General features: G+C 42.4%; 1 protein-coding gene across 1 annotated transcript; it reads left to right on the forward strand.

Moving 5' to 3' along the window:
* Positions 1–7800, forward strand: ubb (ubiquitin B). Its single transcript, XM_069672863.1, has 4 exons — positions 1–83; positions 817–3099; positions 6224–6334; positions 7036–7800. The coding sequence occupies exons 2-4, from the start codon at positions 825–827 to the stop codon at positions 7731–7733; spliced, it is 3084 nt and encodes a 1027-aa protein (XP_069528964.1). The 5' UTR covers positions 1–83; positions 817–824; the 3' UTR covers positions 7734–7800.
* Positions 7801–16370: the final 8570 nt, after the last annotated feature.

The raw sequence follows: 16370 nt of genomic DNA on the forward strand, positions 1-16370 counted from the left end.
TCTCTGGAGACGGAAGAAGCTCTAAAGCAGAAGAAGCAATAAAGCAGAAGAAGAAAACTGATTACTTACTGCGTCTGTCGAAAGTAAGTCACAGTGTCCTGTTCCTCTTAAGATTATATCATTCTTATAGTTTGAGATAGGTGTTCAATATATTTTTTAGTAGTTTCTTTGATTACCAGTGCCATGGATTCAGTGCGTTGCTTAAGACAATTAAAACAAACGAAACATGGCAGTTATTCTGAAATTAACGTCAAAACTGTGGTGAAACGTACGTGCTGTATCTTTTGAGCGTTTTATGTGTTGGTATTTAGGGTTTTACTTCGAACAGTTCGTCGACGGTAACGGTATTGTTAAGCTAATGTTAGCGATAGCAATGACTCGACAGTTCCAGTGTCGTCCATTAGCGGATGACGTCAGCTGAACAAAAGGAAGGTCAATATGATCTCAAAATGGCGCTCACACTGGAATGGCTGCCTAGCTGTATATGATTTACAGCTTTATAATAGTATTGCCTTTAATGAAACGTCAGATGTTATATTTTCAGCCTCATTGTTAACGATCTCAGTTGATTAGGGAATGCCATCGGTAAAGTTTCTATTTTCATGTTGAAAGACTAATATATTAGAAACAGCTTTATAAAAGAATACATAGGCCTACACTTAAAAAGGAATTTGACTCTGTTGGAGATTAAATATTAAATTACAACTATCATTTTCTAATATTAATTTTTGAATCATTATGGTTGGACATGTACAACATGTAAACTTTTAAAAAAAAATACTTTTATTAAGTCCGGACTATCTTATTTCTACATAGGTGAAAAGATGCAGATCTTTGTGAAGACCCTCACTGGCAAGACCATCACCCTTGAGGTTGAGCCAAGCGATACCATTGAGAATGTGAAGGCAAAAATCCAGGACAAGGAAGGCATCCCCCCTGACCAGCAGAGGCTGATCTTTGCCGGCAAGCAGCTTGAAGATGGCCGCACCCTCTCCGACTACAACATCCAGAAGGAGTCCACACTCCACCTTGTCCTGCGTCTGAGGGGTGGCATGCAGATCTTCGTCAAGACCCTCACTGGCAAGACCATCACCCTGGAGGTGGAGCCAAGCGACACAATTGAGAACGTCAAGGCCAAAATCCAGGACAAGGAAGGCATCCCCCCTGACCAGCAGAGGCTGATCTTTGCCGGCAAGCAGCTTGAAGATGGCCGCACCCTCTCCGACTACAACATCCAGAAGGAGTCCACACTCCACCTTGTCCTGCGTCTGAGGGGTGGCATGCAGATCTTCGTCAAGACCCTCACTGGCAAGACCATCACCCTGGAGGTGGAGCCAAGCGACACAATTGAGAACGTCAAGGCCAAAATCCAGGACAAGGAAGGCATCCCCCCTGACCAGCAGAGGCTGATCTTTGCCGGCAAGCAGCTTGAAGATGGCCGCACCCTCTCCGACTACAACATCCAGAAGGAGTCCACCCTCCACCTTGTCCTGCGTCTGAGGGGTGGCATGCAGATCTTCGTCAAGACCCTCACTGGCAAGACCATCACCCTGGAGGTGGAGCCAAGCGACACCATTGAGAACGTCAAGGCCAAAATCCAGGACAAGGAAGGCATCCCCCCTGACCAGCAGAGGCTGATCTTTGCCGGCAAGCAGCTTGAAGATGGCCGCACCCTCTCCGACTACAACATCCAGAAGGAGTCCACCCTCCACCTTGTCCTGCGTCTGAGGGGTGGCATGCAGATCTTCGTCAAGACCCTCACTGGCAAGACCATCACCCTGGAGGTGGAGCCAAGCGACACCATTGAGAACGTCAAGGCCAAAATCCAGGACAAGGAAGGCATCCCCCCTGACCAGCAGAGGCTGATCTTTGCCGGCAAGCAGCTTGAAGATGGCCGCACCCTCTCCGACTACAACATCCAGAAGGAGTCCACCCTCCACCTTGTCCTGCGTCTGAGGGGTGGCATGCAGATCTTCGTCAAGACCCTCACTGGCAAGACCATCACCCTGGAGGTGGAGCCAAGCGACACAATCGAGAACGTCAAGGCTAAAATCCAGGACAAGGAAGGCATCCCCCCTGACCAGCAGAGGCTGATCTTTGCCGGCAAGCAGCTTGAAGATGGCCGCACCCTCTCCGACTACAACATCCAGAAGGAGTCCACACTCCACCTTGTGCTTCGTCTGAGGGGTGGCATGCAGATCTTCGTCAAGACCCTCACTGGCAAGACCATCACCCTGGAGGTGGAGCCAAGCGACACCATTGAGAACGTCAAGGCCAAAATCCAGGACAAGGAAGGCATCCCCCCTGACCAGCAGAGGCTGATCTTTGCCGGCAAGCAGCTTGAAGATGGCCGCACCCTCTCCGACTACAACATCCAGAAGGAGTCCACACTCCACCTTGTCCTTCGTCTGAGGGGTGGCATGCAGATCTTCGTCAAGACCCTCACTGGCAAGACCATCACTCTGGAGGTGGAGCCAAGCGACACAATTGAGAACGTCAAGGCCAAAATCCAGGACAAGGAAGGCATCCCCCCTGACCAGCAGAGGCTGATCTTTGCCGGCAAGCAGCTTGAAGATGGCCGCACCCTCTCCGACTACAACATCCAGAAGGAGTCCACCCTCCACCTTGTCCTGCGTCTGAGGGGTGGCATGCAGATCTTCGTCAAGACCCTCACTGGCAAGACCATCACCCTGGAGGTGGAGCCAAGCGACACAATTGAGAACGTCAAGGCCAAAATCCAGGACAAGGAAGGCATCCCCCCTGACCAGCAGAGGCTGATCTTTGCCGGCAAGCAGCTTGAAGATGGCCGCACCCTCTCCGACTACAACATCCAGAAGGAGTCCACCCTCCACCTTGTCCTGCGTCTGAGGGGTGGCATGCAGATCTTCGTCAAGACCCTCACTGGCAAGACCATCACCCTGGAGGTGGAGCCAAGCGACACAATTGAGAACGTCAAGGCTAAAATCCAGGACAAGGAAGGCATTCCCCCTGACCAGCAGAGGCTGATCTTTGCCGGCAAGCAGCTTGAAGATGGCCGCACCCTCTCCGACTACAACATCCAGAAGGAGTCCACACTCCACCTTGTCCTGCGTCTGAGGGGTGGGCAGTAAAGTCATTTATGATTCCATGTTCTTAACCTTATTTCCTTCAAGTTTACGTGCTATGTATGACATGCTCTACATGCCCTGTTATGAAAATGTTACACATGAAAAAGGTTTTACCTTAAACATGACCAAAAGTTTGATGCACATCACTTAATAAAGGTTTAAACTTAATTTTCTGGTGTTGTTTGTTCATTGTATTCATTCATATATGAAAGTTGAGAAGGCTAACCTCCTTTATACAAAGATAATGAGTAATGACAATATTAGAAAATATTTTTGGTGTAAAAACATGATTTTGTTTGATTGTGTGGTGAACTGCAAAATGTCTAGTAATTCTGATAAAACAAGTAGAAGTTATACTTGTACTATACTTAGCAACATAAGTATTAAAACAAATGGCATAAAAAAAATTTTTTTAAGAAAACGCTTATTTGTATTTCAAGAAAAAGCTCCTTGAAAAAAGTATTATTCCAAGCAGTATAATCATACCCCAGTATTTTAAAGAATATAAATTAATGTTGGAGTCTCTTCAATTTATGTAAATTGATGACAATTCTTTGATAAGTGGGAGGTTTAGAATTACATACTTAAAATGTGAGTTATAAAACTACGAACATGAATTTCTGTCAACCTTGGTTATGACAGGGTTTTAGATAACGCTATAATGACACATTCACTGTCCATACTCTATTTGGTTTAATTTAGGTGTACACTTTTCTTTGCCATTTCCACTATAAAAAACATGGTGTATGCAAGAAGCATATTGTGTAGGAAGAAAATTAAACATTTTTATAAATCAATGAAATTCATAGTATTACCTTTTGAGTTACAAGCACTATCTCCTTGTAAGCAATAATCAATATATATATAATATAGCAAAATTCCCTGTATCTAGGTTTGTAATCTGTAGAGGTCAATTTTAAGGTCAATAAGGAGTAAATTAAAAGTGTAATGGGGATTGTACACAGTGGACTAGCTGATGCCCCTGCAAAGGGGTTATCAAGCCTGAGGTCAGTGTCAGTCTGCTGAGCACTTTAAACGTAGAGAGACTTTCTATGGACAGGGATGTGGCGCCATCTATTGTCAAGCAATCAAATAACATCTTGCAAAGAGAAGTGGTGAGTTGATGTTTAACAAGGGCTCTACAAAGTGATTTGAGTAGGGGAGCAAACTGAGTAACTATTTGTTGATTTCCAAACTGTTCAGACTCAGTAAAGTTCTGGAGTCATTAGTTAATAATCAGCTCAAGTCCACCAGCCTGGTTTCAAAGCTTAACATGGTACTGTATCTGGTATTGCTTTAGTTGTAAATGTCTTTGTACTGCTGTCGACGAAGCGAAATATTGGGCGTCCCTCTTTGTTGATTTAACAAAAACAAATGACATTGTTGATCAGGCTATACTCCTGCAGAGGCTTTGTGATGTTGATTTTGATTATTAATACTGTAAATGGTTTCAGGACTTCCTGTTTAAAAGACAGCAATGTGAGATTTTGGGAAATGATCACTCTATTTTTTTCCACTTCCAATGGTGTTCCACAGGGTTCTATATTGGGTCCTATCTTGTTTACAATCTATATTAATAATATTACATTATTATTAACTAACTATGATGCTAACTAACTAAGAATAAATACATGCTTTTCAATACAGCCAGAGACATTGCGGACAATAGTTTACATGTTAACACTCTGGAGGGATATAGTATCCTATCTACTATCCATGTATAAATGTCTTGATATCTGGATGGATAAACAATTTATTTATTTTTACTAAATCTAAGACAAGGAAAAGTAACATTTGTACAGAAAAAGAGCTCTGTTACCCCTGCTGAGTAGGAAGCAGATAACTGAAGCGGTCATCTTGTCTGTCTTGGATTACAGAGACATTATCCAAGGACAGGCCTCTGCCTCCACTCTTAAACAACTAGATTCACTTTATCTATTTTCTGTATAATTTATTACTGGTTACAGTAATTTGCAGAAGTTTTTTAGACGTCACTTACTGTAGGACGTGACAAACATTGGTTTCATTTCATCTATAAAGCCCTTACTGGCAACCATCATATATATTACTTCCTTATTAAACTGGGTCAATAGTCCTTATCTGACTTGTGAAAGAGATTGGCGAATGCTCCAAGTCTGGTGCGGAAACACTAAATTTTGGGGAAATTTCATAATTTTTGTGCTGCACACATTCAGAAAATTTTACTACACAAAAACATGTCGTGTTAAAGGTCAGGAAACATCCAAAATCCACCAGAATCTGAAAGTTCATCCATAGAAACTTTATGTTTTTCAAAGTAGAGCTAAAAATTTCAATGTGTAAAGACCTTTGTGCATGACGACTCTGGTATGCTAGTGGCCCCAAAAATTTAAATAATGTTACACATATTTTAGCCACAAGCAAAGGCTTAGTATAGCAATGACACTATATACTCCACTTAGAAAAGTAGCATGGTTCATGGACATCACAAGGATTTTACTGTGGAATTTATACTTAATTTAAAATTATACAGGCTCAACACTGTTGGTTTCTGCATCACCAGGAGAAAGTAAAAAAAGAACTTAAAAAACAAACACCTCTCTAATTCTGACAATAACCTGTATCGTATATTTCATTGATCCGCTTAAATCGAACAGGAGATAGCTCAAAACTGCAAAGGAAAATCAGTAGCATGTATTATTCAGGCCTGTTTCACAATTGTTGGATGATTGTCATCTCACTTGACCTCTTTTCTCTTACACTCAAACATCTTTAAAAAAATAAGCATTGTTTTTGTAAGCAGGCAGCCACTCATGTGGCATGTGATCTGTATTTTCTACATTTCACATGTAAATTAAGCATGCAGAATAATTCAAACATTGTAATGAATATATTTAGTGTTAATTTAATATTTGTATTGCAGTTGGAAAATACATCTACACATCACAATTCTTCTCCACCTTCAGCTCTGTAAATAATCAGTTAAATTACTCCATTTGCCCTCAAGAGCAGCTATTATTGGTTATTTTGTCAGCAAACTTTACATAATCCCGTTTATTTGCCACAAATATAAATACATTACGCTCAGTGTTTCATCTTTATACGCTAGAAGTAGGAACTATTTTCAAGCGCGGAAGAACATTACGGAATGACGTGTTTCCAGTATAAATTATCCTGTCACCCTGGCAACCGTACAGTCAGAGGGAGGTTTCATCAGGAGAAAGTAGGTCACGATACTAATACAAATTGTAAGTACAATCTTCCGTTAAAAATGTTTACAGTGCTAAAATAATGTATATGAATAATAGTACAACGTTTATTGTCATCTGCTTGAGTTATTTCAACAATTTACGGCTTTCGTAGATTTTAGCTGCTGCCGTTTTCCGGTTTTATACAGCTAGCTAACCGCTCGTAAACAATGACTGTAAAAGCTAGCTAGCTGGCAACCTCAAATAACGTTCCTTAAATGTATAATGTAATTAAATGCTATTCAACCTTTGTGAAAGGTGAAGTTACCAATCGTCAAGTTAATACCGTGAAAGCCATTTGCTTTAAGGTTAACAATGGTACAGTATTTCTAGTTGTATCCTCCATTAGCGGATGACGTTAGCTGAACAAAACGAAGGCAAACAACAATAGCATATTTTAAAATGGCGCTGGTGCTCGAATCACCGGATTCCGACCAGTATGTTCAAGACTACAGTCAACTTTAGCTCCCCCTTTTCGCACTTGTTAAGATGAAATAATAATGACCCAAATAATATATAATTATAATCGACACATGAAGCGATTTGACAGTTAACATAAACCGTTGACCGGGAAGAATCAATCATTCAACCAATTAACTGGTCAGATTTAAATTTAGATGTAGCATTTTCAATTTAAAATGAGCAGGCCTTTCATCCTTTCATTAAAGATTATAAGTAACATGGAATATTATTTTTCACAGGTCCAAACATGCAGATCTTTGTGAAAACCCTCACTGGCAAGACCATCACCCTAGAGGTTGAGCCCAGTGACACCATTGAGAACGTCAAGGCCAAAATCCAGGACAAGGAAGGCATCCCCCCTGACCAGCAGAGGCTGATCTTTGCCGGCAAGCAGCTTGAAGATGGCCGCACCCTCTCCGACTACAACATCCAGAAGGAGTCCACACTCCACCTTGTCCTTCGTCTGAGGGGTGGCATGCAGATCTTCGTCAAGACCCTCACTGGCAAGACCATCACCCTGGAGGTGGAGCCAAGTGACACCATTGAGAACGTCAAGGCCAAAATCCAGGACAAGGAAGGCATCCCCCCTGACCAGCAGAGGCTGATCTTTGCCGGCAAGCAGCTTGAAGATGGCCGCACCCTCTCCGACTACAACATCCAGAAGGAGTCCACACTCCACCTTGTCCTGCGTCTGAGGGGTGGCATGCAGATCTTCGTCAAGACCCTCACTGGCAAGACCATCACCCTGGAGGTGGAGCCAAGCGACACCATTGAGAACGTCAAGGCCAAAATCCAGGACAAGGAAGGTATTCCCCCCGACCAGCAGAGGCTGATCTTTGCCGGCAAGCAGCTTGAAGATGGCCGCACCCTCTCCGACTACAACATCCAGAAGGAGTCCACCCTCCACCTTGTCCTGCGTCTGAGGGGCGGTCAATAGATGATTCCATGACTTTACTTGAATTACATGACCTAATGACCTAATAAAGATGAGATTAAATATTAAATGATGTTGTTGTTTTTCATGCATACCTGTATAGGACACGGACACTGTAGGAGCTGATGGGTTTTCAAACATGGTCCTGATAAAATCCAGCTACCATTACACATTCTGATTAATTCTGTATTATGGTAAAATTCTGTTAAATACAAAAGCTAATTTTAAGATTGGGGCTTGTAGCCCCCAATCATATGATGTAGTATTATTTTATATATTGATTTTAATTGGATTCATACAATTTTAGAATAGAAAATACTAAATTATAGATACATTGATGAAAACATGGCTTTATTTTATGGCACAATGGCTGCTTTGAAGGTATTTTTTTACTTCACTATTGACTCAGGTAACGTGACTACATCATTCATTCAACTGTGTAAATGGTCGGCAAGCTTCCCTTACATTTGTTCAGGAGGTTGATTATTTGGATGAAGTTAAAAAACGAGGAGCACTGTAAAATCTGGAACATGGACAGATGTGAAAAGTACTGTCTTCCTTCTAGAAAGTGTATTGCTGTTGACCAGTATCCACTGAAATAAACTCCTGCCAACAGGGAAACCTTGTGATTGAATGGTCAACATTCTAATGTACATCCTAGATAAACCCCATAAAACCAGCTGACTGGAACCTGAATCGTGTTGGCTGGTTTCATAAGACATTAAATGAGGGGTGAAATGTTGCATTGGACCACTAGAGTTCACTAGCTTACCAGTTCTTCATCTCACTGGTATTGTGAAGCATTTTCTACTGTGACTTGGATGACAGTATTGATCAAGGACGACTTACCCACAAGGAAAAGCAGATTTGGATATTGCTTCTAACTACTAGACGTAGCCAGGTAGTCTGACAGGACAAGCTTAACTCAGCATCCCACCCTTAAAAACCATCTGGATGATTGGGTCAGTAGATGGAGCCTCAGTGTAATGCAGTAATAGTGAACTGTTCCATGGAAGTCTAGGGGAAATGGGGGAAGGTGATGCAGAGGGGGGAGTTTTCAGTATTATTAAAGAGAAGTGGAAAGAAAGATGAGAATAATATCTATTGGGAGATTAGAAAGTAGCTGAAGAAGTGTTACGGCTGTATGTTTCACTGTTCTGTTTGTCCCATTTCCCCTTCTGTTGTCTGAAATCTGCAGGTGAGCCTGATTGTTAATGAGGTGCACCTGGCCTTGGAGCATTGTTAAAGACACCAGCATTGATGACAGAGGAGATACTTCTGAAGTGCTCAATCATCACAAGTAAATCTGGTCACAGTTTTGGACGAAGGTTTTGCTCTCCCAGGTTTAACAGTATCTTCTAAATGGATTCAAAAGTGTTCTTCATACCTTTTGGATAACCCAGTTGGAGTGCACATGTAGACAAAGGACTTGTTGCTTTCATGAATGGTTGCAGTGTTGGTTAGCTCTTGTGGGCTGTCCTTTGACTGACTGCAAGATCCCCAACAGACACCTGCTATGTGTGAATCCTGCTTTAAAACCTACAACTTCTAACATTAACATACCTACATGTATTACAAAGTGACAGTAGGAATCACAGTTAAGATTTTTCAGTCTTTTTCCTGCCATTAATAAAGCTAGTGGCCTGCATGCAGCAGTAGGTAGTTTAAAAATAAATCCGAAATGGTGGATATCAATTAAACGTTCAAATAAACGTTCTGCTTACACTTGTGGTCATTTTTCCAACAGCAGCAGCAGGCACAATTATTAAACGTGGACACTTGTTTCTAAAAATGTATTCCAGCATTGCCATAAAATGTTGGCGAGTTTGATGAACCCGTGACAGAAACACTGGCTGTACAGTAATGTAGCCTGTACGTCATCCAGTGCGCAAACTGCCTATTCTTTCAAAACAAAAGCTTGAATAAATACTGAAATATTCTGAATAATAGTAGCCTACTAATGTTATCAAACTTAATCACATACCTTCATTAAACAAGTAAAGAAATGACTAAATGTTAAATAATCAAATATAGCTTAATGTGAATCGCTCCAATGTAGATGTTAGGCTATAAACGTCTTAACCTGTAGATTCACTTGTATCTGTCAAAATAAATATAGTGCAGTACAAAGTGAAATATTTCGTTCTAAAAGGGGAGCAGAAGTATCGAAGAGATTTTGTAGTAAATCTTGATCAACTTGCATCACTGATAACTGACCTGACTGGATCAAAGGACAGACTGTAGTCAGTCCTACAGACAAACCACCTGTCATCATGGAATATGTGAGGTTTTAACTTTCAGAAGATCTAACGTGTTTATGATGCACACTGTAACAAATATATTAGACCTATCACTTTTATTTTTATGTATTTAATTCATAATTTGTTAAAATATATCAAATTCCCTGCTGGGATGTAGGCTTACAGTCATACTGTGAATGTTATGAGGCCTACCTGAACTTGCTTTATTACCTGACCTTGAAAAAAATATAGTTTTAAAACCTTCAAACACAAAATGTATATCGTAATGGTGAATTTGTACTATAAATGAACTCATTAATCATAAGTACTTGAAGAAGCGTAATTAGCCTAAGTCACTTCTTCAGTATTTTACAATGAATCTGAATGTGAAAAAAGTCCTCAATAAAAAATGTTTTAATTTTATTTTTTAATTTAGCAGATCATATTTTAACACTGTCATGTCCAGTTTCAATCATTCAATATACATTAATATCATGAGTAATTGTTTTACTTTTGTATTTATATTTTATACTCATGATTCGGATTAATTTCCCGTTATACTCAAACAATAATAACCACATTTGGTACACAGCTTTGAGGGATTCTTCCACTTGTTTACCTTAAGGTGTCGCCGTAATATTTTACATTCTCGCATTTGGCCTACAGTCGAAAACCTTTAATCATTGGCCTGTAATGTTCTGCTCTAAAAATGTAAAATTTGTTTTTTCTCAAAAATCCTATTTTCAGCATCATGTCATGGAGCCTTAGCTGATCTTAAGAATGAACTTGTATTACAAGCAACTCAATATTGAACAAAATGGTGTTCTTTCCCAGGACTCTGACCCAATGCACCAGCGCTCTTCTCCTGCTGCCAGACCGTCTCAGAGGAGGAAGTAGACTTCCTTGCCCTGTCCTTCCCACCCTTCTGGAACATCAGGTTCCTGTCCTCAGCCTGCCATCATCTCTCCTGATGAGCTGCTAACGGTTTCCGACGTGGTACTCAGTCCCCAGCCCCCTGCTGCTGCCTCCACCTGCAGACTTGTCTGTTTTCTCCTCATGACTCAGGTTTTCTCTTGTTTTGATTGGATTTTCAGTTGGACCTTTTGTTGGATTTTGTAACCTGGCCTGTTGTCATTAAGCCTTTGAGTTTAATTAACAAAAAGGCAAAAAACAGTTTTGTCTGCATCTGGGTCCTCTACCTCTGTTTTTAATATTTCAAACTTGACAGCACAAACTGACCAGTATGGACTCAGAAATGAAATCAAAAAAACCTGTCTGCTAAGATTAAGTATATGCAGGAGATTTTGAGATAGGCTTCCTTGGAAGTGAGGAGTCAGGATAAAATACAGTCTCCCTGGACTGGGACTGGCCTGGCCATTTTTACTGGAACCCATGAAAGCCCCAGAAAAAAGATGTGGCCACACCATGGCTCCCTTCTTCCTCTCCCATCTCCCCTGCCCAGATCCCCAGCGCCTCCACTGCCCAGCTCCCCTGCGTTTCCTGCTCGTGCGTTCCAGTCTGAGGGCCTGCTGACTCCTGCCCCAACGTTCCAGTCCGAGGTCCTGCCGACGCCTGTCCCCCCGTTCCAGTCCAAGGTCCCCGCCGACTCCGGGCCCCGCGTTCCAGTCCGAGGTCCCCGCCAACTTCTGACCCCGTGTTCCAGTTGGCTACCCGGCCGACTCCTGCTCCCCAGTTCAAGTTGGCTCACAATCAGAATCCTGCTTCTGCCCCTATGTTCCAGTAAACTGTTCAGGCCTACTCTTAGCTTGAATCCCCCTCAAGGCCCCAGTTCCAGATGAGCAGCCCCCAGTTCTTGCTCCAGAGGTATCATCAGGTTTCCGATCCTGTTCCGGCCCAGCCAGAGGTCTCGTTGGGCCCAGATCCTGTACAGGCCCAGCAGGAGGATGCCCCTCCTGGTCCTTTGTCGGCATCCGTCAGTGTCCAGCCAAACCACCAACTTTCATCATGGAACATGAGATTTTAACTTTTTGACAATCTTACGTCTTTACTATTTTGATGCACACTGTACCGGAAATATTTTACACTTCATTTATAAAGGACAACATTCTTTCCTGAAGAATCCATTATAATAATGCTTTTGTTTTTATATACTTTATATATAATTTGGCAAAGTATATCAAACTCCCAGATGGGATGCAGGCTTACAGTCATAATGTGAATGTTAGTGTAGCCTTGAGTGAAACTACTTGAACTTGCTTACCAGTGTTAAATACAATTTTTTTTTTTAATTAACAGAGACACAACATTTATCCACCAATGAACAGCAGTGAGCAGAGAAACTTCCTACTTGAATTGATATGATTTTAATATTCTTGTACATAATCCTTAGCATGCATTGTATTCTAACTAATCTCTGTTTGCAGGTTCTACATAGAACTGTAGCACCTGTAGGCAGGGACAGCAAGAGTTAATTGCCGCTTCTCTCAACTCCTAAATTGCATCCATGCTTCCTTCACTTGCGTAAAGTCTGTTTTAAGGTCCGCTTCTTCCTCTCTGCAGTATGAAACTCCGGTGATGTTGTGAAGTTTCACATAAGTCAGATCTGCTGCAGCGTCCAATCACTGACTGATCTCTAATAAGGGGGCGTGTCGGTCAGTAAAAGACTTCCGTGGAGGCTGTTCTCGTGTATCCTCGCTTATCGCTGCTCGGAACTCCTTCCTCTCTCCTTGATCCTTGCTCCTCCGAGCAGCGACAAGAGCTTTGAGACGATCCTCGATATGGCGGCTCTGGAACTACTTCGGGTTCGAGCGAGGAGCGAGGAGATATCAAATAAGAGACATGAGAAGCAGCCCTGGTTTCTGTTTGTACTACACTTGTTGTCCGAGTAATATTGACCAATCACGTATCAGCAGGCTGCAGCTTATGCAGGAAAAACAGTCTGTGAGGGGAGCAAAAGCAGGCGGAACGTAATGCGCCGTAATGACATCACAGCTCCATCAGCAGCAACGATGGCTTGGATGTTCAGTTGGACCTTTTGTTGTATTTTTCATACCTGGACTCTTACAAAGGGAGAAACACAGAGTAAGCCTTTTGTTTTGCCTTTTGTTAATTAAACTTGTATATCTCATTGTCTGCATCTGGGTCCTCTACTTTTTATTTGAACCTCAAACCTCGACACTGTCTCCTACTCTTACCTCCTACTCCAACAGCAGCTATTGCCTCAACCTGCAGCCTTTGAAAGAAACCATCAGCCTCTACCTCCACCTGCGTAAGAGACAGTTGCCTCCCATTCCTCAGATTCAGCAACAAACTGCAGGTGGAGGCAGCTGCAGGTTTCTAGCAAACAACTAGAGCCTATGTCCCTTACTCTAACATCATCTGCGGCCTCCACCTGCAGCCTCTGAAAGTACATTACACACACTACAAAAAAACAGCTGCTTCCAATTCTTCCAACTCAAGCCTCTGCCAGAAACCTGCAGCCAAGTCAATCTGCAAATTTTTGTTGACAGCTGCAGTCGGTGCCTCCAACTCCAGCCTCTGCCAACAACCTAAAGCCGCCGCCTCCACCTGCAGCCTCTGCCAACAACCTGCATTGTGCCTCCACCAACAGCCTCTGAAAGAAACAATCAGCTTCTACCTCCACCTGTGTAATAAAGACAGTTGCCTGCCATGCCTCAAACATAAGCCTCTGCCAGCAACCAGTATCCGCCTCAACCTGCAGTTTGTTGTCGACAACTAGAGCCTGTCACCTACTCCAACCTCCTACTCCAACACCATCTCTTCTCCACCTGGAGACTCTGCCAACAACTTGCAGTGTGATTCCACCAACAGCCACTGAAAGAAACTATCAGCCTCTATCTCCACCTGCATAATAAAGACAGTTGCCTGTCATGCCTCCAACTCAAGTCTCAGCCACATTCTGCAGGTGGAGGCCACTGCAGGTTTCTGGCAGACAGCTTCAGCCATGTCTTCAACACCAACCACTGCCAAACAATAGCCTCCTCGGCCTCCACCTGCTATCTCTGCCAGAAAGTGCTAGCCTCTACCTGCACCAGCACAATGTAATTACAGAAGTCTACTAGCAATGTGAGCTGCTAAGTCCACATCCAACCTCTGCCAACAACTTGCAAATGCAGCTTCTACCTCCACCTCCAAATGAAAGACCGTTGCCTCCCATGCTTCCAACTTCCTCTCATCCTCCTGCACAATAAGAAAGGCAGCTGCCTCTAACTCGGACCTGGAAACCTGCCTCAACCTTCACATTGTTGAAGAAAGCTTTATTCAAAAACCTCCACTTCCAGCCTCTCCCATTATGTGCACCTCCATCAGCAGACTCTAACAGACAGCTGCAGCCTGAACCTCCCCTAAGTCATGGCTTAAAGTATAAACCAATCAGCTTGCTAACACACATCCCAAAAAGCATGGTATACATTTTTTGATAAAGACTTTTAGGACATTGGTGCACACTGCAGTTTTCAGGTTGAGTATGAGGGTTCAGAGAAAGTTGCCAGTGCGAACAAGTTCAGGGATAAACGTGCAGTATAAAACACCAAAAAAGAGCAAACAAAGTGCTGCTGTTAATTAACAAGGAGATACAAATAGTTATAGTATAACAAGATTGAGTCAAAACCTATATGTGGCTGACCACATCAGGTCAATGTGCGCTTTTCGCTGCGAACGTAGGTGAGGTCAGCGGACGAGCAGCCCCGCCTACTCAGCACCAGCCAGCCAGCCACGTGTAGGGCTGACCCCGGCGGTCAGCCAAAAAGATGGCCGACATGACAGCTCCCAAACTGTGAAGCCAAACCCTCTCTATCGCCCCCTGCTGACTGGCTGCAGTATAGGTCAATATAGGTGCATAGGCATAAAGCCCGCCTCCTCCATGTTAACAGATGGGACATGACATAACTAAAGGTGCTATAGCCTGAAACACCTGAATGGCTGGGTGGTCTTGTGGGTAATGTAGGGACCGGGTTTTCACAGAGTAACTGCATGGAAGAAAAGTAACAATATCTTGAACAAGGTTTGATTCCCTTTTTAAAAAACTGTTTAGAATAAATAAATCAATAAAAAAGACGTCATCCATCTATTATTAAAGAATAAAAGTACTTCCTGTAATTTGAGCTGCATTCTTGTGCATAGAAACCTATTTTCTTTTGGGGGAACAAAACCTTTCAGACTTAAGGGTTCGGGCTAACTGCTACTTTAACATGTTTTAATCAACATATCAATGATGACTCTGCTAATCATGTTTGTCCTGAGAGTCTCAATACCTTTTCTGCTCACAGCATTTGTTTTTAATCTTCTTATCTCCACAGGTTAATGATTAATTTGCTCTGGGTGCACAAGAGGACACAGATTAAATTTTCACGAAGTAATAAAACTGGATTTACAGGATAAAAAAAACCAACAGGCAGCATTAAAAACTGTCAATCGAGGACAAATGCACCTGAGAAACCTGAAGGCTCAGTACTGGATGCTTTGTCATTTCTTTCCATATAGCTCATTTACTTTTAAATAAAGGAAATTTATTTGCTAAGGCCAGTTATGTTGAGTTGCCCTTCTGTACTTTAAGCTGCAGTGAGGCACAAAGTCTTGGCAGGCTACTACTAATACAAAACTTTAATCATCACAACAAAGTCTCCAGGCTTTTAGGGTGAGCGCTTAGCGGGTCAGCTTAATTTTCTTTTGACCCGAGTGAGAGAGACTTAACACTAAATTTAATGTAGTTACTGCTGATCGAAACACAAATAAGAAGCAACGATACGAGGATCCAGGCCTCTCTTCAACTGCAGAAACACAACTTTGTAACGTAGCTAAAAAGGAAAACATAGAACGTTAGAAAAACATTCACTGATTTTACAGGATCATTTTGGCGAGGTCAGCACCAAGGTCTTTTTAGTTTTCCGATGTTGGCCACTGTACTATAATTACCAGTAGATGGGACATTATAACTAGATGCTTCCTCAGTAGATACAGTGAGATATACTTTGATGTCCCCCTAACCCTAACCCTGAGGATAAAAATCATAAATAGCCTACTGCACAGAGAAAACACAGAATGCACAACAATAAAACCGTTACAACAACAAATATAAAACATGCAAAATTGCAGCAACAGGGATCATCAACATAAGGTTGGTATACTGCTTATAGAAGTGTGCATAACTGAATTGCATGCCGCTCCTTGCCCACCCACCCCCTTTGCACGGCACTGCTATAGTAGCTATAGTTTTACAAAGTTTTTTTAAGGCTCCCAAGTTAATATAAATATAAATGAATTAGAAATGATAGTTACATGTCCTACGGGTGCCTCACAGTACTGTTTTATAGCAGACGCTGTTGGTGGTGGTTTACAGCCCCTGTCTCGATGGGTCTGCCCGCTGCCTGACAAGTGAAGCAGTCGTGCATGTGAGCTGAGAGCTGCTGCCTCACTCGGG

This window comes from Semicossyphus pulcher, unplaced genomic scaffold (genome assembly GCF_022749685.1).
Source record: "Semicossyphus pulcher isolate SPU_LCO1_2020_fin unplaced genomic scaffold, fSemPul1.0.p SCAF_10, whole genome shotgun sequence".
NCBI lineage: Eukaryota > Metazoa > Chordata > Actinopteri > Labriformes > Labridae > Semicossyphus > Semicossyphus pulcher.